At 37.4% G+C, this 20414-nt stretch overlaps 1 protein-coding gene across 4 annotated transcripts in view; it reads left to right on the top strand.

Annotated features, from left to right (window-relative positions):
* The window catches only part of KLHL2 (kelch like family member 2), a 119392-nt gene that overhangs the window by 54374 nt on the left and 44604 nt on the right, over positions 1 to 20414 (top strand). For all 4 annotated transcript variants that reach the window (XM_045463800.1, XM_045463785.1, XM_045463793.1 and 1 more), the window contains one exon: positions 15887 to 16049. In XM_045463800.1, coding sequence (XP_045319756.1) covers positions 15887 to 16049 — 163 coding nt within the window. The remainder of the gene's footprint in view (positions 1 to 15886; positions 16050 to 20414) is intronic.

Here is a 20414-nt window from a genome sequence, read left to right as displayed (position 1 = left end):
TCATTTAAGAAGAACTTAAGCATCTCATAATTGTGAATGGATAGGTTTTAAACAGTTCAGGAAACTTCTATGTTTTGCATGAATTGAAATTGTTTGAAATAGAAAATCCAATCCTTTTAGAAAAGGAACAGAATTTAAATGAGAGTTTTTCAAGAGACATTTAAAATTAGCTTTTGGCGACAAACACATCAAAGTATTTTACACAATCTCAGTACAGTAGAAAATTCGACATAGTATGTCCATTTTGCTGGTGGTGTAGGGCAAGTTTTTTTTGTTTGTTTCAGACCAGAAGTGCTGACAGAATGTTGTTCTATAGCGTTTTACCAGCCGGTCCTAAAAAGAAGACCTCGCAGAGAGGGGCATTCACCGTAGGAGACCTGTTGATGTGGTTGACTGCTTGATCAACAAAATATTGTTAAAGTGGAGAAATCATCAAACAAGGATACATGTATACCCCAGATATTTTATTTTAACCTAAAATATGCCACTGTACAATCGTATGGCAATCTTTTGTTGTAAAACTTAGTATGGTCAGCTGCTTAGAGAGCCATATGTGTTTTTACACATATGACATCATAATGATGGATCAACTCTAATTTTACAGTTTTTAAAAAAGTACAGCAAGAGCTGAGACACTTGAAATCTCAGTGCAAAGTCACCTTTCAGTTACACAATTTCTCTTTCCTTCCCCCATGTATAATTTGAGAAACCTTTTTTTTTTTTTTTTGCAGTAACATGTTGATCAAGTCATTCTAAAGCAGTCAACTTAGTTTTCGTAGAAACAGCTCTCCTTTTACACTTACAGTTCATTGGATTATTTGTGTTTATTTAAATTATGTAATATCATGGGGAGTCTAGGTGGCTCAGTCTGTTAAGTGTCAGAGTTTGGCTCAGGTCATGATCTCATGGCTCATGGGTTCGAGCCCAGCATCGGGTTCTGTGCTGTCAGCTCAAGCCTGGAGCCTGCTTCGGATACTGTGTCTTCTTTCTCTGTCCCTCTCCTGCTTGGCGCTCCGTCTCTATTGGTCTCTCAAAAATAAACGTTAAAAAAATGATTTCTTCTGACAGAGACTGTAACTATATACTTGGTTATGTTTTAACCTTAATTATAGTCACATTCCAGGTCTGCTTTTTAGTTATCTTGATTGAATGACCACTTTCCATTCTTAGCCACACAATTAGAAGTTGCCTAAGTACCAAAGCAGTTCAGTAGAATGCTTATCTTGAGGGTGAACAAAACATCTATTGAGCAGTTTTGTAAATGTTTTTAGTTTAATAAATCATTAAAATTAAGTATATAATACTACATAATCAAATTATTACTGAATAACTCAGAAAATAATATGCAACCTCCTTAGACTTGCTCCCTGCTAGAAAACTTTCATGTGCTAGTGGACTCTGGCTAATTATTGTATGAGAATTCAGAGTTCAAATCTTGAATTTAACCACTGACTTCAGGAATGGCCTTGAGGAAAACATTAACCTTTCTGCTTTTCAGCTATTATAAATAAGGCTAATACTACTTTGACATCTCACAGAAATGCTATAAAATATACCAGTTAAAGCTTATAAAAATATTGAAGTGCTCTATAAATGTTGAGCAGAAATAAGAAATGAGGCAGCAATAAAAAGTCTTGAGACCACGAGGAAGAAGAACCCACTGAGATTGTTTGGGATCATTGGGTTAAAGAAAATGGCTCGTGTAACCTTACCCTCATTTTTTATATTCTGAATCAGGAAATATATTTGTGACCAAAAAAAAAAAAATCTTAATTTGCTATAGATTTCTCTCCACCCAACAAGACTTGTTTATTTGGTTAGTGTGGAGGCAGCACTCTGGGGTGATTGCAGTATAATTTGTAACACCCTTTTTTATTGGTTTGACATGCAGTGGCTCAAAGAAAAGTGATATTTTTCCTAGCAGAGTTTATGGAAGCCTTATTGTTTTTTCCACCCATGTTCTCTTTTTCTTATGAGATAGAAAGGAAGTTCTTTGCGAGTAAAAGAGTTTGGCAGATGATGTGCTTAGAAAACACATGTTAAAAGGTAAAAAACAAAACAAAACAAACCCCCCCCCAAAAAAAACCCAAACATAAAAATGTATTGAATCAAACTTTGAGGATTAGTGGTTGTTTATGGGATAACAATGGAAAATCCTATCACTGAAATGAATTTGTCTGACATCCTAATACCCAGAAAACTCAACCTAGTATTTTATCACTTTACCAGAATAGTTTTAATTTTACTTTATTATTATCCAGAGGCCCCAAGTGGTGAATTTCTTTTATATTAATAATTACTGTAGGGGCACCTGGGTGGCACAGTAGGTTAAGCATCTGACTCCTGATTTCTGCTCAGGTCATGATCTCACAGTTCGTGAGATCAACCCCTTTTCGGGCTCTGGGTTGACAGTGTGGAGCCTGCTTGGACTTCTTTTTCCTTCTCTCTGCCTTCAACTTGCTCATGTATGTGCGCTCTCTCTCTCTCTGTCTCTTTCTCTCAAAATAAAATAAACTTAAAAAAATAATTATGGGACAATTTAAATTTATTTACAATTGAATTTTGATGTTAATTGTATTTTATTATATTTTAAGTCTGAACTTGGTAATCCTCATAATTTTAATGAAAATGCTTGACCAGCTAGAATATCTGTTCTTCAGTCATGCCAGTTAAATTATGTTTTACTTTGTACAAGTTAAGAGTATAGAATAAATGAAAGCTTATTATTTAAAATTTAGTATAGAAGAAGCCATTGGAGTTCAGCTAGTTTGAGAAAAATCCAGAAGCTTTATCATAAGAACATGTTATAAAACTAGATAGACATCAAACTTAAAATGTTTTTTAAGTATCTGTTGAGAGAAAAGCTATGTACTCCAGAAATATTAATAATTAGGTACTTGTGGTTTTATGTTATTGAAATATATAATCTTTGAAGATGTCCATGGTTGAATCATCTTGTGAGTCATATTTTAATTAGCTTCATGGGGTGTATAGGAAGAATTTATCTTGATGAGCAAAAAATGACTCCATCCTGTTTATGACCTAGCATCTTATAGCAGTGTTCTAATTTGAGCAGGGGAAAAAAGTTAGAAAAGTTACATATATATCAAAGTCCTTATTAGGTGGATTTTTTTCTTGATCTTTGACCTTTATATCACGTTGTTTAGGTTTGGAGCCTGCGTCAAGCATAGTACATCTGTGCCAGGTTGTTGCCAGTGTTCAGGGTCCCTTTCTTCAAACCATTTTAGGTGGTGAGAGCCTAGAGTGGTTGAATTATCTGTGGTTCTGGCATATTTGGTTTGAAATAAGCCAAAGGTTTTGTAAATCCTAGCATTATTGACATCCAGCTTTAAAAAATACTGCCTTTTGGACCTCGAAGTCTTAATTCCAATGTCACATTAGAATTAATATGCTTCTGATCATCTGGTGTACATGTGTACATGTGCCTTTTCCCAGGATATATAATTTATGAAAACTTTATTTTTTTGTGAAAATAGAAAATAGCTGTATCACTAACATGTATTCAAAAGCTATTGTTTTAAATTAACTTTACAAATACTAGTATAGAGATTTGGTCATGTAAATACATTTTAATATGTTTTTGTTTATTTTCTTATTTGGGATTCTATCAGAGAGGATTATTATTTTCCATTTAAAAATTTTGTTTCATAATTTATAAATGCCTTCCACTGACTTCTGGTTAATCTTTGTGTGGGCTTAAAAACACTCATTTTTTTTTCCTAGTGGGCTATTGTTTGTACATCATGCATCTTAACTGTTCAGTTTGCTAAGTTTTAGCAAATGCATACACCCAAATCAGGATATTGAACCTTTGTAATTTCAAGCTTCTTTCATAAATTTCTTACCCCTGACTCCAGGCAACCATTGATAAGATTTCTAAGTTTTGCCTGTTATTGAACTTTATATAAATAGAATCACACAGAATGTATTCTTTTGAGGCTGACTTCTTTGGCACGACATAATATTTGTGAGATTTATCTGTGTTGCTGCAAGTTTCAGTAGTTAGTTCCTTTTTATAAATACTGAGTGTTCCATTGTATGGGTTTATTGCAGTTTTGGGGGGTGATAATGGACCTGTATTTAACGTTTTGGATTGTCTTGGAGCGCCTGGGTGGCTCAGTCAGTTGAGCGTCTGACTTCAGCTCAGGTCATGATCTCGTGGTCTGTGGGTTCAAGCCCCACATTGGGCTCCGTGCTGACAGCTCAGAGCCTGGAGCCTGCTTCGGATCCTGTGTCTCCCTCTCTCTGGGCCCCTCCCCTGCTCACTCGCGTGCGTGCACTCTCTCTTTCTCTCTCAAAAATAAATAAACATTAAAAAAATTAAAGTTTTGGGCTGTTATGAATAGGATTTAAGGCACTCTGATAAAGAACGTTGAGAAATACATAGTCTATAATTAAGCTGTAGTTAGGGTCAGGGAGAGGCTAATCAGTAAGATAGATAAAGTTATTAAATTGTCTGTTAAATGTGATTTTTTTTTTGCTTGACATGTGCTTTCTTATCATATATTTTCTCACTTTTTATTCTCCAGCAATAATTTTATCCTGTGATCTCTCTTTCATGTCAAGCCTAGGCTTTGACAGTTTGGGAGATGATAGTGTATGAATATTGATTACAGACATGGTTGGAAAGAGAGAATATAAAATAATTTTTGGTGAAAAATTACATGCAACAGAAAAAGTCATTTGTCTAAGGAGGAAGAGTGTGTTATGGATGTGCGTGTTTGTGTGCATACATGCGTGGGTGTCTATGTGGTTTAAGTGTTATATTTGTGAAAACAAACAAACAAAAATCTTCAAAAAGTATTATCAGTCTCTTTGGTCTTAAAAAAATTCCACTGGAATAGACTTGGTAATGTGCAGGGGTGGAGAGGCTCTGAATAATAGAAATCAATTTAGAAAGAAGATGGAAAAGGAGCGGGCAAAGACAGAAAGGTGAGAGGGAGAGGGGAAGAGGGGAAAGACCAAGAGGGAGGAGAGGAAGAGGGAGTTGTGTATAATAAAGCAACATAGTACCCTGGAGAGTGATTTGGATTACTTTCCCTGGTCTAAGGAATGACTGCCACAGAAAGACAGTGAAGATAACTTATTGGGACAGTTTGGCATTTCTCATGCACAGTTGTAAATACATCCATGCAGCACCTTTGAAAAGCCGGAAGTGTCACTAGTCCCTCATACTAAGACTCATCACCTTTATTGATAACATTGGCCCCTTAAACTTTCTTGTTTATTTGTTTCTTTAAAAAATATTTTTGAAGCCTGCTGACAGGACTTTTTGGTCCCTGTGTTCTTCTTTAGACAGTGCATTGATGCCTCAGTCTCACCACCAGTTTAAATTCTGTTTTTGGAAGGTGGATGTGGAATCACTGACAGTCTGTTGGTCTGTTCTTTGGTTATTCATGAAATTCTGAGGTTGTGGAAAGGAAGAATCCTGGAGAATCCAGGGGAGATACAGGGGACATTTTGATCTATAATAGGAGTAAAATACATGATCAGTTAGTCAAGAGACTAGTACTCATGTTTTTTTATTTGTAGTGATGTTGGAGAGGAAGGACTTAAGGAGAGGAAATTAAAGTGGATTAATTCTGATAAATGGTAGCAGAAATAGAATAAAATATTCATTGAGGAAGAAGGGGCTGCCTACCTTCCCTGTTCCAGCCACTTTGCTAAAGTACTGATCTCATTTAGTTTTTACAACATCTTGGACACAGAATTGTTTTTTATAGCTTAGAGAATTGCAGCTCAGAAGGGTTAAGTGGTTTTCTTGGCTCACACAGCTAGCACTCAAGACCAGAGTTCTCTGCCTCTTGAGCCTGTGGTATGGTTTCCATTCTCCATTCTTTTCATGCTAACTCTATTCTGCCCCTGAGGCTTTATAGGAATTTAGTGACAGATGGGGATTAAAATCTATAGCTCTTGAGTCCTCCAGTGCCTCTAGACTTTATTTTTATTTAAAAAAAATTTTTTTTTGTTTATTTATTTTGAGGGAGAGAGAGAAAGCAAAAGAACAAGGGAGGGGCAGAGAGAGAGGGAGAGTGAGAGAATCCCAGGCAGGCTCTGCGCTATCAGCACAGAGCCCGATGCAGGACTCAAACTCACGAACTGTGAGAGCACAACCTGAGCCAAAAACAAGAGTCAGATGCTTAACCTACCGAGTCACCCACGTGCCTCTAGACTGTAGACTTTGAGATCCAAAGACCACTTTGAAGGGCTGGAGTGCTGGGATGATGGAAATTGCACATGCCCTTACTAAATGGAAGCACTACCTGTTAGAATCCAAGCTCCAGGATGGCTGGTATATTTGTACATTCTGTTCACTGCCATTGCCCTAGAACCTACACTAGTGATTGGACCCTAGACTATGTGCTCAATAAGTATTTCTTAGGTGAGTAATCAGGAACTGCCCATAGGATAGGCATATTTGATGAATAGAAGCTGAGCCTGGCAGGAGGTCCTTGCAGAACAAGAGGAGAAGGGAGCCTGGGAACAAGACTTTATTTTCTGGGCTGGCACCCAGGGGCAGCATTTCAGCCTCCAGGAGATCTGCTCCATGCACAGTGAAGTAGGGCCACGTTGCTGATGCCCACTAGGAGAGGGTCCTAGTTACAGGAAGGTGGGCTGGAACTTTGTCCAGGAAACAAAGCATCAAAGTACCCAGTGTCACATTAGCACTGACATGAAGTCGACCAGGTTGTGCTGCTTGATAGTTAGAGCCCAGACGTTCTCTCTGATTAGAGACAGGATTGGATCCAGATCCAGTGCTGCCAGCGATAGAACTGACAGATGCGAGGGCAGGGAGCCAATCTGTTGTTAAAAAGACCAGTGCGCCACTGTCTCTACGTCCATTATGTGTTAGAAAAAATAAATTGTGTGGAAATGTTCTGTTGTTTGTTTTTTCTCTGTCAACATTGTTTTACTAATCAAGTTCCTTGAGATCAAAGGAACTTGATGTCTACTAAGTTTTTCTAATATGAGTATAGGTTAGATCAGTGTGTTAATCCAATTTTATAATATTGTATGTTATTGCAAATATTTTAGAAATATTAGTTTTTTAAAACCATTATTAGTCTTCATTGTCATTGATTATAACGTTTCATAATGTGGTTTAACATAATGCACTTAATTGTTGCCATATTGTTAAATCCATAGTTGTTTCTGGTTTTTCCCCCAGGAACTCTTATAAATAATGCTAAAGTAAAATTTATGGATTTAGTCTGTTCCAATTTTTGAACTATTTCCTCAGGGTAGATTTTTAGGAACGTACTTCCAGCATCAAATGCTTTAAACTTTTATATTTTTTGGTACCTTTGATGAATACTGCCTATTTCCCTTCTTTAAAAAATTTTTTTAAATGTTTATTTGTATTTGAGAGAGAGAGACAGAGAGAGAGAGAGAGGGAGAGAGAGAGAGAGAGAGAGCACAAGTGGGAGAGGGGCAGAAAGAGACCGAGACAAAATCGGAAGCAGGTTCCAGGCTCTGAGCTGTTAGCACAGAGCCTGACATGGGGCTTAAACCCACAGGCCGTGAGTTCATGACCTGAGCTGAAGGCGGACGCTCAACTGACTGAGCCACCTTGGCGCCCCTTGTCTAGTTCCCTTCTAAGAGAGTTGACTAGTTTATAGTGAAGGCAAAAATGTGATGGGGCCAAGGCTTACCGTACCTTGACCTGAATATATGTTGTTAAAAGTAGCAGTAGTTATAAAATGCGGTCTCATTATTTTAATTTATATTTACTTAATAACTAGTGGGATATCAAACATATTTCCCATTTTCTTTTTTAAAAATATTTATTTTGGGGAGAGCACAAGCGGGGGAGGGGCAAAGACTGGGGAACAGAGGATCCAAAGTGGACTCTGTGCTGACAGCAGCGAGCCCAATGTGGAGCTCAAACTCACGAACTGCAAGATCATGACCTGAGCTGTAGTCGGATGTTCGTCCAACTGAGCCACCCATGTAGGTGCCCCTGTATTTCCCTTTTTCACATGCTGTGTTTGTTCTTTTCCAAAGTGTCCTGGATTGTATCTTTTACTTTGGGAATATTTGCTCAAAAAAGAAAGCAACCTTATGCTCTTTGGAAATGATCTGTCATAGAACATCATCTTGTGAGGGAGAAAGGAAATCCTGGCATTCTCTTGTCATGGGATTGGATGTTGGATTCAATCCGAGAAGCAATGCCTTGAATTGGAGCTAATGCTCTCCTCTACCATGTGTCAGGCATTGTGTTGAATGGTAGGCCATCTTATTTAATTTTTTTCAACAACTCTACAAGGTAGGTGCTGTCTTTGTTATACATTTGAGCCACTGTTGAATAAGTTAGAAATTTTAGAGAAAACTTAGGTTAAAAAGAATGGAAAAAGCAGTTGTTAAAAGGGTAGTATAGGATAGGTGGTTTTCAGCCTGTGGGAAAGCCGCATTGCCCACATATTTCCTCTTTCCATACTTCTTTTGCCTTTTCGCTTCATTTATTATACCATTGGAAGTGACCTCAGTTACAGATGTATTCTGCTTAAGAGTTAGCATCTCTTAAAACATTAAATATCCCTGGAAGGGATTTTTCCTGGAAGGTGATGCATTCTTAGCAATTAGTATGAATTAATAATAAGACGGCTTTCATTTTGACTCTGCTGGCTGTAGCTATCCCGAGGGATGGAGCTTGGGGTGCGGGGTGTTGGGAGGAGAGAGGTGAGGTCAGTATATTTACAGGATGAAACACTTAGCAGTCAGGAAAGTCAGATCTGTGTGGAGAACCATAGCTGGGTGCACAGAGCAGAGGCTGACTCCTGGTGGCCAAGGTTTAGGGCTTTGAGTTGTAAAAGTGTGAATGAGGTGGCAGGATGCCAAGGGCGCACACTTCCTATTTCAAAATTCTGCCCCCAGCCAGGCCTGCACCCCAGAAGGAGGAAGGAAACTTTCTTTCTCCTTCTTTCCTGCACCCAGTGCCCCATAGGGTCACAGCAGTCAAGTAGTAATATTATATTCTTTGATATTGTGATTTATAACTTTTCAATACTGTTTCTATGATTAAATGAGTAGTAAGCAGCCAATTGAAAAAGTAAACTTGTGAAACATGACTTATTTATAATTTGGAGACTAAATGCAGATTTTGGAAGATATATGCTAATGAAAGTTATAAGTTTTCTTTTGTAGTGAGACTTTTTTGGTCCAACAACATAGAGCTTCTTTAAGTTTGGGGATAATTTCTTCTGTCTCTGCGTGCTCTTTGAACAGCTGTCTCCTTTTTTGTTTCCAGGTCATTCCTGACACACAAGGCCCTTCCTTACTCTGTAAACAAACAGGTGCTTCTCATGTGAATATAAAATGGCTGGGAAATTAATAAAAAACCTGCTTTTTAGCAGTAAACCTACTGTAAAGTTAACAGTGACTGAGCTGTTTCATATTTGCATATTTTCATAGACATCTGGAAATCTTGTCTATGGAGCAGTCAGACCCCTTGGTAGTCTCTTCTAATAAACACACTGCTAATGGCTCAGGATTTAAAAGACTTACTACATAAATTATTTCCCCCTATGGAGTAAATGCCCGAGCTGAAAATAAATTGCAGATCCTAATAGCCAAGCAGAAGGAGTGTACTTGTCTAAGCGAAACATCTTCTGTATAATTTGGCTTGTCAAACAAAGTGAAGTAGGATGAAAGCATCTTACTTTAAAATGTGCAGCTGGTGTAAGAGTGTCACACGGGTGCTAATTGTTTGTCTCGGGTGTCTTCTATGTCTAGTGTTCTATTTGTCTTCTCTAATCAGTGGTAGCTTTTCCCCTGCTTCTTTTGTTCATTGCAGAAAATGTCTCCACAGTGTAAAATGCTTAGGCTTTTATTGTCTCCCTATTTTGGAAATCAGCATATCTAGGTGAAAATAAATTTCTTCTATTTGCTGAAGTGATAGATTTTAAGTTTATTTAATCAGCTGGTCATGTTCTATTACTTCGTGTTTTTCCCAGCACTTGGAGATAGCGCTATTCACGTGAACAGGAAGAGTAATGTGTAGAGCCTCCATAACACTCTGCAGAACACTGGTTTGATGATCATAGGCCTTTGAGACTCCTGATACTCAGAATACAGGTCAAACTGAAGCAATGTCTGGCAAGCGGTGGGTGATAATTATTAAATAAATAGCTCCCTTCACCATTGCTATATTGTCTGCAGTTCTAGGGATCCAGAAAGACAGTCTTTTGTTTGTTTCTCCCCGACTTTCTCTTAAATAATATGTGACTATTTAAATGGTACATATTCATTATTGAAAATTTAGGAAATGCAAATAAAAAGAAGTAAATAGAAAGTCTTAACACTACCACTAACCAGAGATGATCCCTGTTAACAGTTGCAGTATATTTATATTCCTCTAGTGCTCTTTATGTTGTTGTGTTTGTGTGTTTACAAAGAAGCGGATTGTATTGTGTATTTTGTTTAGAAATTATCTTTGTATACTGAATGTATTAGGAATATTTTTCCAGGTCATTAGATACGTGTCTATTGTATGTCTTTTAATATTTAAAAAGTATTCAATTTTACTGATAGTACAGAATCTACTTCATCTGTCTCTTGTTATTGGACATTTGAGTTCTTTTCAATTTTTAGTAGTATAAACAGCACTATAATTCATATTCTTATAACTAAGTATATTCACATTTACAGTTTATTCCATGTGCAGTGTAATGGCCTGGGGTTTCCCTGAAAGCAAGATTTCGTACAGTTAGTTTATTTGGAAAGTGATCCAAGAGAGCAACAGTGAATGAATAGGGAATTTGAATTGGAAAGGAGGGACAACCAATTCAAAGTGTGGTATAGATCTGGTTACAGCTAAAATGTAAGATGTTTGTTCTTACCAGGGCCTTCTGAGGAGGCTTATGAAATGTGTCTCAGAAATATCTGCTTGGGAATAAAGAGGAGAAGCATTTAGCTGTCATCTTTCCTTAGACCATTCTCCATAGGTCAGGGTGGCCCCATAAGCATTATTTCCCCTGTGCTTCCAGATAGCGCAGGTGTGAGTCCCCAGTGCATTCCCTGGCTAGGAAGGCAGAGAGAGCTATGGTAGGAGGTGTGGTGAGGCACAGTGAAGTTACATTTTCACAAAGGTGATCAAAGTCTACTTGGACCTGGTTGCTGCAGTGTTGGCTTGAGCAAGAGTTGGGGCTGAAAGGATTTGCAGTAGGTCACAGATGCCCCATATAGACACAGCCTAGAAATACAGTTTGCATTTCTGGGTTAAAGGACATCCAAATTTGTATCTCTTTTAAAATACAAATACCTATGAGAGTAACAGTTAATTTACATTCAGGTTGATTCATTTATTATACATCTAGATATTCTTGTAGTGCCCGAGGTTACAATGGAGGTAAACAGATGTGGTCCCAGAGCATATATTCTTTTGCAGAGAGAGAGACAGTAGACATGAGAGCAGATACATAAAATCATTTCTGACATTGGTGAGTGTTACAAAGCAGATGAAATGGTGTGATGCTGTTAGTAGTGACCTGAAAGGGACTGAGAGATCATGGTGAAAACACCAGGGTCTGAGTGGAGAAGCTCCAGGTTGATAGAATAGAACTAAAGGGGAAACAAGGGAGGAGGCTGCTGGAGGGAGAGGTAAAGGCTGGGCCCCAAGACACACTGCCAACTTTGTATTTTTTCTTAGGGCTCAACATAATCGAGAGAAATATTTCAGCTTTTGGAGTGTGGCCGTCCCTTTGTATATATGGGAATAGAATATATGGGAATTAATCACTTTTTGATTCTTAGAATACATCATTAACATTTGTATTATATAACAAATACAATTGCTTTTTCTTTGATGTTTTAGAATATACTTTAGATCATAGAGCACCGTAGGGTTATTTTAATCAATTTCAGGGTTAATACTAGTGTATGGAAAAATGGAACAAGTGGAAATTTCCATTGGGTCATAATGCTATGTGGCTGGAGGTTTATTGTGTCAATATGATTCCATTTCATATAAGAAGCAGCGCTATTCAGCTGTACCTTTGCTCTAGGGAGCTCAGAAAAATTAGTTTTAAAGGCACAAATTTATTCTTCAGACCTCTTAATTACAATGCCCAAGATATTTTTGTGACCTAAATAACAAATTAAGAAACCACTTCTTTACATTGCTGGGTGTTACCGACATTTGTTACTAAGAGTAGAGTTTATCCACTCTGTAGAAAATATGCCATGGGACTGTGATAGCCCCAGATTAAAGCACATCCTTCCTTTTAGTGGTATGTAAAAACCGTAAAAATCAGAATGCTATCAGATATTGAAGGATTAATGTGACCTCTCAATTCAGAGTTTTCTAAAGTTTAGTAATTTGTGTGTACTTTCATGATTTTGCTATATTCTATACTGCTGACACTGGTAAATACTTGATGTTTTCTCTACATTGGCTCAGTTCTTGTTTAAATAAATCGTATTTAAAATCGTATTCCTAACTATTGACATCAGAATGTTTATGTGTGCCATCGAAAAGCGTTACAACTCACTTTGGTTAAATACTGCTCTTAGAGCGGACTCTACCTGTTCCATATGAGGTGTGTGACTTTGGGCAAGTTACCCATCTTCTCCAACCCTCTATATTCACTTGTGTGAAATGGAGACAATCAGATATTATTGCGTGTCAAGTGCTTAGCACAGTGCCTGAGGTAGTAATTACTCAGTAAATGGAAGCAATTGCAAGAATGGGTTGTTGAAATGATTGTGGTCTTTATTACTCTTGCTGAAAAGAGCAATATTGGAGATTTAAAAATTGGACAAGCACTTCCATTCTGCACCTACAGATAGGGCCCAAGGTAGTAGAAAGAACAATAGACCAAAGAGTTGGTAAATTTGATTATATGCTCAGCTTTCCACTGACCAGCTGTATGACTTGGTCATGTCTTCCGGCTTCCTCTGGGATTTGATTTCTTTATCAGACAAATTAGAAGGTTTGATTTGATTTGATCTAGAGGCAACCAGCTCACAGGCTGCCAACTGAGTGGTTCTGATTGTGAGAGGTGGTTCATCTGAAATTAGAAGCATTTTTATTTTGTTTTGTTTTTTGCTGGCTATCTAATACATAAAGTAGGTGTGGCCCTGGCTGCTTTCCTGTTTTCAGCATGAGTGACTGTGGGTCATGTTAGTAAGCCTGGGCTAGTTATTCATTGTTTTTGAAGCTTACATAATTAATACTTAGGAGCTATTGAAATTTAGTCTTGGTAAAATTATGTCATAAAACTGAGGCAATTTTAAAGGATTTACTGACAACGAAATTATGAGTAAGCTTGTTTTATACATTTGACTAACCTTTAAGGTGCATTTAATATATATTGTTTGCCAAACATGGAACCACTTGACTCATCATTGTCATTTAAAAATTAAAATTATACGTGAGTTTCTAGCTACGTGGCTTACAATCGGAATAACTTTTCTATTCCTGGTGTATATATTACACAGTTTTATGAATTTCAGTCTCCTGATGAGGTAGATCTGGGCTTGGTAGTGATGAAGTTGCAAGTAATGAAACAAAAATTTTAAAAGCTTGCTGTAGCTGCTTTTCTTAGATGGATATATATATACGTGAGGGAGTAGATGTATTAGTTAGCATAGTATGAATCAATCACTAATTTTTTTCACTGAAGAATGTATTTTAGAAACTGTCCCATTCATATAGTTTCCTCATTCTTTTGAATGACTGCAGAGTATTCCATTGAATGGATGATATTGTTTAATTGGTCTCCTCACAATGGACATTTAGGCTTTACCCTCACTTTTGCTATTACCCAGAGTAGTGCTCCAAGTGCTCCAAATAATGTCTTGTGCATGTGAGATTTTGTGCATTTATCAGTGTATCTATAGGTTAAATTGCTGGGTTAGAGGATTGTGCATTTGTATTTTTTTCTGTTAATTATTTGAGAGAGAGGGAGAGACGCTGTGAACGGGGGCGGGGGGGGAGGAGAAGAAGAGCGAGAATCTTAAGAGGCTCCACACTGTGTGAAGCCCAGCACGGTGCTGAGTCATGACTTTGGGATCATGACCTGAGCAGAAATCAAGAGTCAGCTACTCAACCGACTGAGCCACTCAGGCGCACCCGTGCATTTGTAATTTTGACTGAAATGGGCAAATTGTTTTTCAAGAATGTTGAAGCCAGTGCCTACCACCAGTGCATGAGTGAGCTCATTTCTGCTCAGCCATGTTTTTCCCCCAAAGCTCCTGCCTTTTCTACATTACCAAGCAGTTTGAATACTACTCTACCTCACTGGATTGTCCCTGGGAAAATGTTGATCAGATGGGTGATCATTACTACTTGTGCAAATTTCACAGAGATTGAATCTTACACTGAAGACTACTTTCTTAACTGTATGTGTTCGCTGAATTAAATGGCAGCACTCTTAAGCATCTTGGAATGTATTTTATGTTGCTTCAGAGCACAATTATACGCATGTGGGAAAACCTCCCATTTGCAAATTATCAACAACTAAAGGTTTCCATGGAGATCATTTCTCATAACATAATGAAACACACTATACATATTATACAAAAGATTTGGCCATAAACAGCATTATTTGCACTTTATTTTTCTTAAACTCAGAAGGAAAAGCCCACTAGATACTGTTTGTATGTTTTTAGAGAAAACTATTAGTTGGTACAGTTGCACTAAAACATAAAGTTATTTTCTCAGTCTTTAATTCATGACCATTTGTATGCATGTGGGTTAACACACATGCAGCCTTTAGATTTGAGAGGTAATACTATGGTTCCTTAAAAAAAAAAAACAGAGTAGTTTCTGTTATGCAAAGACACAAACATATTCTTTCTTTTCCACATTTAGGACTTATTACATAGATACAGGAAAATTATAAAACATTTCTAGAACTACTGTTTCTTTTCTCTTTTTCCCTTTGGGCTACAGCTTGGCAGATATAAGAGTCAATTCCTGAAGGAACTTAGGTTTTATTTATTTTTTTATGCTAATGTGATCTTTTCTAAAATTGACCATTGTTCTAATAGTCGAGGCTTATTTTTTCTTTTGCCTTTGTAAAAGAGCAGCAGATGTTCAAGAACTTCATTTTTTATAAGTTTTCCCACTTAATTTGACTTTCAGATGTGATACTTAACATAGCTTCACACTGATTCACTTACAAGAAAAAGCATTTCCATTATTGACCTATTCGAAAAGTAGTTGTGGTATTGAATATAGTATTTATAGTAAAGATACTGGTTAAGTCCCATAGAAAAACCTGTAATTAATACAAAATCTCGTGGAGTTACTCAAATAAAAATACAAATTAAAAAGTTAATATTAGGTAATTACCTTTTGTGTTTTCTTTTTTAGCACATACATTACATTTGAGAGAAACTGCTTGTACAGAGACTGTTGAATTTAAAACTGCTCTGTCCTCTTAAGGAAAGCAGCTTGTTGTGCTCTTCAGACAGTGGGAGAACAAAATGAGGCTTTGTTGTGATATGTATTACTTTGGGCTCATGCCTTCCCTACAAATCGCTGAAACTCATGACTGCTTGAATTAAGGGGAAAAAACATTTTCACTGAACCGTATAGCACCCCCTAGCATCCTAATAATTTATATTTTTAAAATTCAAAGGTGCATTTGGTTTATGCTTATAAACAGAACCATTAATCTAATATCATCTCCTATCTCTTATATTCTTATGGCCAGGAAGAGATCCTTGAAAGATACTGTAAAAATTATGGGGGAATGTGGGCATCACCCTTTTGGCAAATGTTTGTTGCATTCCTTTTCTATGGAGTGTTTGGGTCTGGATGCAGATAAATTCTGCCTGCATCTGTTGTGCCCTGGGTAGGAGTGGTAAGTAGTGACTGTTCTTTCATCCACCTGCCTAACTGCTTCCTTGGATGTTGCAGGTACTTCTCCCAGCAGCTGGGCTGTTACAGTTACAGGATGTGAAGAAGACTTGCTGTGAATTTTTGGAATCTCAGCTTCACCCTGTCAACTGCTTAGGAATTCGGGCTTTTGCTGATATGCATGCGTGCACAGACCTCCTGAACAAAGCCAACACCTATGCAGGCAAGTAGAGTAGACCTCAGCTGAGTTTGAGACCGGGAGGAATCTGGAACTCTTGAGTTCTGATAAAATTCTGTAGTAATTTCTGGAAAGTTATGTCATGTTTCTGGATCTGAACCTTATAAAAATCCATTTAAAATCTTATAATGTATCACTGCATAATTAAAGCATACTTATAAAATTCTGACCTCAAAAAACTCTATAAATTGGTATTGAGTCTAAAGAATAGAATAGCAGTTTTATGCAAGTATTGAATCTCTATCTCATTCTTTCAAACTGTCAAATTAATAGGCATATGAGAAAATATTTGCATATGAAACTAAGTCATTTTATTTCTATGGCTTCTTACACCTTTTTCTTGCACCCAGGAGAACAATCTAGTGGCTTAACCATTTTCAAGGTGATGAAATCTAGTTGCCTTTGGGTAGAGTGGAAAAGTAGATTTGAAATATAGGCAGCTTTCTCCTTAGACAACAGTTCTCAGGACCTCCTGCTGGCGCCCTCCTGTGGCAGAGGGCAGCCCTTTGCCCTTGTCAAGGAAGCCATCACTTCAGTTGCTGTGTAGGAACCCTCTGATCCCCCCATCACTCCAGTCTAGGAGGAGAGTTTCTTGTTATAGCTTTGGATGTAGCTAAAGTACACAAAAGTAACCTCTGATTTTTCCTCTGAGCTTATAAGCATTTAAAAATATATGTATTAAAAGTGATTATTAGGAAGCTTCTAATTTTTTAAATCATCTTTGAGAAGATAAGCCTGATAGAAGTTATAACCCACCATCTCTGTCCTGTATTTGTGAGACCCAATAAAACAGAACCCTAAAACTTCCTTCAGCCTTCAAACGCAAGAGTCCCTTGTCTAAACTGTTCCACTGTGCTTACTCTGATGGGTAAGGGACATCGTGGCACGTAGACCTGGGCAAGGTGAGTATGTGTGTGTGTGTGTGTGTGTGTGTGTGTGTGTGCGCGCGCGCGTGTGCGCACGCACGCACAAAGCATTGGAGACGAGTATTCCTAGAATCTCTGTTGCATTTTTTCAAAGAAATCATGGTTAGGTGGCTAGTTGGAAAGAAAAGAAAACCACAGTGCTGCAGAGAAACATAAAAGGTCCAGTAAGTTTGAACTTTATAGATTTCTTAGGGTGACCTGACTGACCTGACTACCCTTTATAAAATTCTTTCAGTGAGAAAATGTGATCTGAATTTCAGAAAGCTTAGTTAGAGATGAACTTTTAGCACATAACCCTTCTGTAAGTTGGGGAATGCCTATGATATGTAATGATATTCATGTAATCCTTTTGAGTGGGATGAGGCATTTTAAGAAAAACCAAAGATAAATTTGGATTCAGTGATGTGTTCCAGTGTTCTTCAGCTGTTCTTCAGCTAAATAGAAAAGTTTCCTTCTAAATCTGTAAGATCCATTAACTCTAGACATAATGTGCCTGTTATAAGTGATTTATATTGGGAGAATGAAGGAGGCTTGTATATTTTTGGATTTTTTTTTTTTTCTGCAGGAAACAATCACTGTTTAACATATCTTTCTTGGGCAGCTCGTTGTCTCTTATTACTTGATACACATTACTGACTTTTAAGAGGTAGGGAGAGGGGCTGGGGACAGAATGAGTAAAGCAGGATTCAAGCAAAAGATGTCTACACATGATTCACATGATATACTGGAACTCCTAGTTCTGCTCCTGTCAGAACCAACTCATGTACTGTGTGTTTAGGAGATTTTTATGAGATTTAATTATTTCTTTCTCTTATTTAAAATCTGAAATGTATTGTTATAAAGTATAAAATATGAACAGTTCTCTACTAGAATTTGAACACTTCTGTATCTTGGTTTGTAGAGTCTTTCTTCATAATTATGCAAAGACATTTTCATGGAGAGTTTATTGTCATTTTCAGCAAAATTATGAAGAAAAATTCCTTTTTTTTCTTTTTTTTTTGAAGGTAGACTCCATGCCCAATGTGGGGCTTGAATTCATAACTCTGAGATCAAGAGTTGCATACTCTACCAACTGAGACAGCCAGGCTCCCCTTAATTAATTAATTAGTTAATTAATATTTGAGAGAGAGAGAGAGAGAGTGAGAGCACAAGCGGGGGAGAAGGAGAGAAGGAGAATCCCAAGCAGGCTCCATGTTCAGTGTGGAGCTCGACGTGAGGCTCATGACCTGAGCTGAAATGAAGAGTCAGATGCTCAACTGACTGAGCCACCCAGGCGCCCCAGTTCTTAGCTTTTAATGTTCTATATTTTAAATCAAAGTCTAGTGTTAAAAGATACACTGTTTTTATACCATGCATTTGAATCTTATATTTGCTTGAGTTTATAAGTAACATTTTACAGCATTTTTTATTATGAAAAACTGTGACACATATAAAAATAGAATAGTATTCATCATTGAACTTTAAATGTTGTAAATTCATGGAAAATCTTGTTCAACTATATATCCCTCTGTTATTAACTATCCCCCTCCTCTGTTGTTATTTTTTATGTTATTTTTAATGAAATCTAATGTATATGTAGAAGAGTACAAATGGTAGGTCTACATCTTGATGAATTTTTGCATCTTCTTGTATTATTTGAAGCCATTCTGTCATATTATCTATATATTTCACTCATAATTTTAAAGAAATAAAATTGCATTGACCAACTTCATATAATGAAACTATCTCCATATACTTTGGTATATTAATAACAAGCTTTCTGAATTATGTAATTCAGTAGACTACTAAAAAACAGTTGTTCTTCCTAGTGAAAATATCTGATTGTTGTTTATATCTTAAGCAGATAGGAGGTGGGGAGGTCAGGAGTCCTTGCAGGAAGGTAACTTTTTTTTTCTGTTGTGAACAAATGATAGTTTTTTAGTCCTTCCCTTCTTTCTTTGTACAATTCAAGCACTTTTTGCATCCAGAAAATCTGCCCAAATTCTTCAGTTACTTTCACGTTCAAACAATCCAGCATGTGAAATGATCTGGGCGGGGGGGGGGGGGGGGGGGGGGCGGTGAAGGGAGACAGTGACAACTGAGAAAGTTAATATGTTACCTTTTCATTTTTCTGTCCTAGATAGTGGGCTAGGTAGGCCTGTGACAGGCCTTTCTAGGAAGGAAAGGAAAGGGGAAGGGGAAGGAAGGAAGGAATACAGAGCAATAATAGAAGGGTTCATACAGACATACATACAAGGAAAGAAGAAGGGAGGAGAGAGGGGAGCTGGCAGAGAGGAAGAATGGGAAAGGAAAGGAAAGAAGGCTTGCTTAACCTCAGGGCACTTTCTGATCCAACGTAGCCTGCACTTCAGAGGCTGGAGCACTCCTGTCCTTTGAAAACTCACCAGAGATTCTGGACATAAGATCTGCTTTATTCCTTTCTCTTGCAGATTGGAAAAGAGCTCTCTGGTGTTTATTATAGTTAAATTAGATTATACAGGTATAATGAAAGAATTAAGGTGTTCCATGGAAATGTCTTCTATGAACTTGTTATTTTTTCATAATATCACATTTTTGAAGAAAGTAAAACTGTGAGAAACCAAGTAGGCAGGATAGAAAGTCTGGGCAGGGAGGGTATAAATCCTTCTCTTCATCCTGCTGTACACTCATGGCTTCCGCAGCATGAAGCTGGCTAGTCACAGCCTGTCACACTGGCCCACACCGCTTCACCAGGGCATGTAGTGATACGTTCTTCAAATCCTGGACAACTGAGGGCAACCAGACCAGCCAAGGAAATGATTTGCATGTTGAGGCATGGTGTTCTGGACTGTAATCAGCCTTTGTTATGGTCTTGAATGACTATTTTCTTAGCTAAAAAGCTGTATGAAATTATGTTTGCTTCAAGCCTGAAAAAGAAAACTTTCACACTTAATTCCAAGTTGTATAGACTTGTTTCGATAATGCTGGATTGTGGATGCTTTTACTTCCCATGTTTTGAGTGGCATCCGTATTTAACCATGTCCCAAATCACAAATACCTTTAGCATTTTCCTCAGGATAAAAATATAGAGGAGATAAAAACCGAACTTACTGGTTTTGATGCATTTTAATAGTCCCAGACTGTTTCGGAAGTTAGATTTTAACTTGAAAGTTAGATTTTAACCTTCTATGTTGATAAATAAAAGTTGCCAGTTGTAGAATTATAAAAGAATTTCAGACACACTTAAGGGGAACAATAGTTTTAGATTCTTAGTCATTTCTTCATCTCACCACTCCCTATATGAAAAATTTGAGAAGCTGCCTACTGTTAGTTCTAAGTGATCTCTGGGGAAATTTGCCATATCGTTTTCAAGCCAGTGCTCCAACTGAAATTCTGGGCTTGGTGAACACTCCTCATTCTTCGGTATTAGGACAGCCTGCAAAGAAGTCTTCTCCAGTCACTGCCA

This window comes from Leopardus geoffroyi, chromosome B1 (assembly GCF_018350155.1).
Source record: "Leopardus geoffroyi isolate Oge1 chromosome B1, O.geoffroyi_Oge1_pat1.0, whole genome shotgun sequence".
Taxonomy (NCBI): Eukaryota; Metazoa; Chordata; class Mammalia; order Carnivora; family Felidae; genus Leopardus; species Leopardus geoffroyi.
The sequence above is the reverse complement of the archived record's forward strand: the minus strand, read 5'-3'. Positions and strand labels throughout refer to the sequence as shown.